This window comes from Egretta garzetta, unplaced genomic scaffold, assembly GCF_000687185.1.
Source record: "Egretta garzetta isolate BGI_Z169 unplaced genomic scaffold, ASM68718v1 scaffold354, whole genome shotgun sequence".
Classification (NCBI taxonomy): Eukaryota; Metazoa; Chordata; class Aves; order Pelecaniformes; family Ardeidae; genus Egretta; species Egretta garzetta.
Window position 1 is genome coordinate 478,075 of NW_009259593.1, and position 4,022 is coordinate 482,096.

Consider the following 4,022-nt stretch of genomic DNA (forward strand, 5'->3'; position numbering starts at 1 on the left):
TGATATCAAGATTGGAGGCAGCCTGGGCTGCAATGATCATGCACTGGTGGACTTAACAGTCCTGAGGGATGCGGGTCAGACACTGAGTAAAGTCAGGACCCTGAATTATAGGAAAGCAAAATTCCAGCTCTTCAAGGAGATAGACTATAGGGTCCCCTGGGAAACTGCCCTCAGGGTCAAGGGAGCAGAACAGAGCTGGCAGATCTCTAAGGACACTTTCCATAGAGTGCAAAAGCTCTCGATACCCAGGTGTAAGAAACCAGGAAAGGAAGGCAAGAGACCAGCATGGATCAGTTCAGACCTGCTGGTCAAACTAAAGTGCAAGGAATTGCACAGGCAGTGGAAGCCGGGACAGGTATCCTGGAAAAAGTGTAGGGACACTGCCCACTTGTATAGGGATGGGGTCAGGAAGGCTGAGGTGCAGCTGGAGCTAAACTTGACAAGGGATGCAAAGAATAATAAGGGTTTCTACAGGTATATCAGCCAGAAAAGGAAGGTCAAAGACAACATATCCCCACCCTGCCCTGATGAGTAAGACTGGCAGACTGGTAACAACAGACAAGGAGAAGGCTGAGGTACTCAACAACTTCTTTGTCTCGGTCTTTGCTGGCAACCTCTCTTCCCATACCTCTCCAGTGTCAACAATTTCAAAGCTTTCTTTATTCTTTCTGTGAAATTAAATTCTGGAACAAAAGAGACTTTGGTGTTATGAAGCATTTCAAATGCAACAGAACCATGTAGCATACAACAGTATAATTTTAATGTGTTTTGGGTTTTGGTGGTATTTTTTTTTTCACACTCAAATAGCAGTTATACTAGGCACTGCATATACATATTTACAATATATGTACAAGTCAGTCCACAGAGAGGAAGGAAAAAATATTTTAAGACTGACTTATACAGATGAGGTTATAACTTTGTCATGCAAGTAGTTCAGAGCATACCAGAAACTAATCTCAGGTGAGCAGATTCCCACTCCAGTGCCTTAAATAAGTCTCTTGTTCTCTAGCTCAATAAAATCACAAATGCAAAAATGAAACTGTATTTCTTAATGTCTGTAATAATAAACTTATAAATTCTGAAAAGAATTCTGTCTCATCAAAAGCAAATTTTAAAAAATGAAGATTTGTTAGGATTTTCTATCTATTGTATAGTGAAAGCTAAAAAGAAAAGTCAGCATAGTGGTATTTTTTCATTATTTCTGGTAGGTTAAAATCTAAAAACTTAAGTTCAAAGATAATTATTACTATTGTGCTGGGCAGCCTACTAACAAACATACAGTGCTTTGCTCCTTTCCCCAGTGACTGTAATTATTGTTCCTTACAAACTGCAGTATCTCTGGGGAGAGTAATGAAGTAGTGTGTGGTTTTGCACAAATCACGGTCAGAGCTAGAGATCTGTCCTAACAGAACAGACCAAATTCTTGTTTGCAACAGGTCAAGAAATGCCTTTACAACAATCTCGGTGGGATAAAAATTTCAACATAAAATTCCCCCTCTCATTTCTAAATGTAGCTACTGGTAAGTGCTTTAGAGGGAACTGTCAGCCCCTGTAAAAAAAACCCTAAGTCTGCAGTATCAGAATGTTCTTGCTTTCCACAGCAAGTTATTCACACTTTTTGTAGTTTACTTCATCCAAGTCTTATAGCCAGTGGGAAATTAATTGTATTTGGATTAGGCCAATAGTAGTTTGCAATCAGTAATTAATATTTTGCTGATGAAATTGTATTAGATATTGCCCTTACAAAGAGGGATTTACAGAGTAGAAAAAAAGCCTTAAGGGAAGCAGTAACTTGGCAAGGTATAGTTGCAGTGGGGATAAGTAGAATTCTACTGTGTTTAAGTTTTGAGCTTCTAGAGTTTCACAGCTCTCATAAATAGGAGTGTATTTGGGTTTATTCATTCACAAATCATGGTATGTTACAACATGATTTGATCTCATTCAGGGATAAACCATTCCAGAGTGAAAAACTATTATGCATTAACCACCCTTATATAGCTGCTGAAAGCGTTTGCTTTTCATCTCATGTCTCATTATTCACCTTACTACAGATCTGTGGGTGTAATAATCATAAAACGATCCTAACATCCTATTGTATACCATTACTGAAAATGTAACATGACTGCTTATATTCAGTTTACTACTTGACCACTGTGGATCTGGAAGTTGTTGCTATGAATAGCAATGTATTTTTGCATTTTTGCAGGGGAAATTCCAGCACTCCTGAATCCTGTATCATAGGAATTAAAAACAAGGTCTTATAAATCAGTAAGGGCGGCCAGGCCTGAAAATAGAGTTCCTTTTTTCAAAATAAGTTATCTAAACAACACCCCTACATGAGGAACACAATATGTGTAATTAAAGTTCTGAACAGAAAAACAGCATGCCCTGATTATACATGGTCAATGAAAAGGGAGAACAGCTTTTGAAATCTTCCAAACAGACAAGTCAGTGATACTCCATAAAAAGATGGGGGGAAGGTCACATTATGTTAACTTAAAAAATGAGACAAGCCAGTTCAAAAACTACAGTCTAACTCTGATAGTGGACTACAGAGCTTGGAATTATTTTGCTTATTTTGAAGGTTAGTGGATACCTCATATTGTTCTCTCAATGTCTTTTTGATTGTTTCAACTCCTAGACTTTACACTTTCTGAAGAACGTCAGTCAGAAGTACGATGGATTAATCTCTTTTCTCCTCTATCTGATCTCTTCACTACTGCCTTTGACCTCTGGGTAAATTGGATTTGATTTTAAGTTGCACATTTATTACATCTTCATATGGACTCCTACAGTGCACCTATTCTGAAATCTGATGTTTATAAAACAAAGAAATTTTACTCTTCAAAAGGCAAATAAAACATTTCACATTAAATACAAAACCATGCTATAAGTCTAGGTTTTGAAGAATAGTAAAAAGGAGAAAAGAAAACTGGTGATATTTTAAATGCTAAAATCAGTCATAGGTGTCATCCAAAATGTCTTTCTGCCATTAACACAGAATTCAACAAAAAGATTTATTTGAATGAAGACTGCAGGATTCACTATAAACCTTTTTCCAGATAGGAAGCCTATTAGTATGATGTTATTCGTGATTGACAAAGGATATTTGAAATTAGTCTAGAGGTCATTGACTAGAACTATGCAACTATGCTTACAGCAGCTCTACATCAGGTCCTGTTTTAATACACACACACAAAAAAAGTCATAATGAAGCACTTAGGTTTGCTTTACAAACACCACACTCACAAAAAGCCGGGAAGCGACAGGGTGAGCCACTGCATACTTTATTCCAAGAAGCACATGCTTAAAAAGCCACATATATTACTACAAACTCTGCTAAAGAGTAACTACAACTCTCAACATGACCTGTTCCCCTTAAAGAAATTTGTCTGTTCTACAAGATAACAAGTCTTGCTTTAACGAATTTGTAGTGTGTTACAGTTTCTTTTTCCTCCCTCAGTGTTCTCTCCCACTCTCTGCCTCCGCCCCTCCCCGCCCCCAAGCTGCTGCAGTACATTTACAATTATTAACTGGGGTGAAGTATAGACAAGAATAGGAATAAGAGGTAAAAGTTTACGAGAGAACATCAGTGTAAGTGCTGGATGTAAATGAGAACAAAGGTATGCTAGTTAAGGCAGAGAGACAGGAAAAAAAAATCTGAAGTAGCAAAAAAAGTTGCTGTTAATGGAAAAGATTTCAAGGGAAAACAATTCTCCCTGGTGAATATAGAAAATTCTATCTATCAGTAATTTTACTATTCATAAATTTTTTGCAGACATGTTTTCTGCTATTAGAGTAATTATGTTACCCAACTTGATTTTCTTTGAGAACACTCCCACACATTGTGCCTTATCTACCCAAGATAGCCTTATTTAAGAAATATAGCATGTATATGCAATACCTTCCAAAAATATCTGTCAATAATGAAAAGCCAAAGTCCAATGACAAATTTCAGCCAGAGGCAAAGTTACAGTAACTCCTATGAAAAATATATAAACAAACAACCCCCCCACAACCCT

General features: G+C 37.2%; 1 protein-coding gene across 1 annotated transcript in view; it reads left to right on the plus strand.

The window, feature by feature from the left end:
* Positions 1–285: 285 nt before the first annotated feature.
* N4BP1 (NEDD4 binding protein 1) overlaps positions 286–4,022 on the plus strand; it is a 98,096-nt gene continuing 94,359 nt past the window's right edge. The window contains exons 1-2 of the mRNA XM_009638046.2: positions 286–355; positions 2,642–2,736. Coding sequence (XP_009636341.1) covers positions 286–355; positions 2,642–2,736 — 165 coding nt within the window. The remainder of the gene's footprint in view (positions 356–2,641; positions 2,737–4,022) is intronic.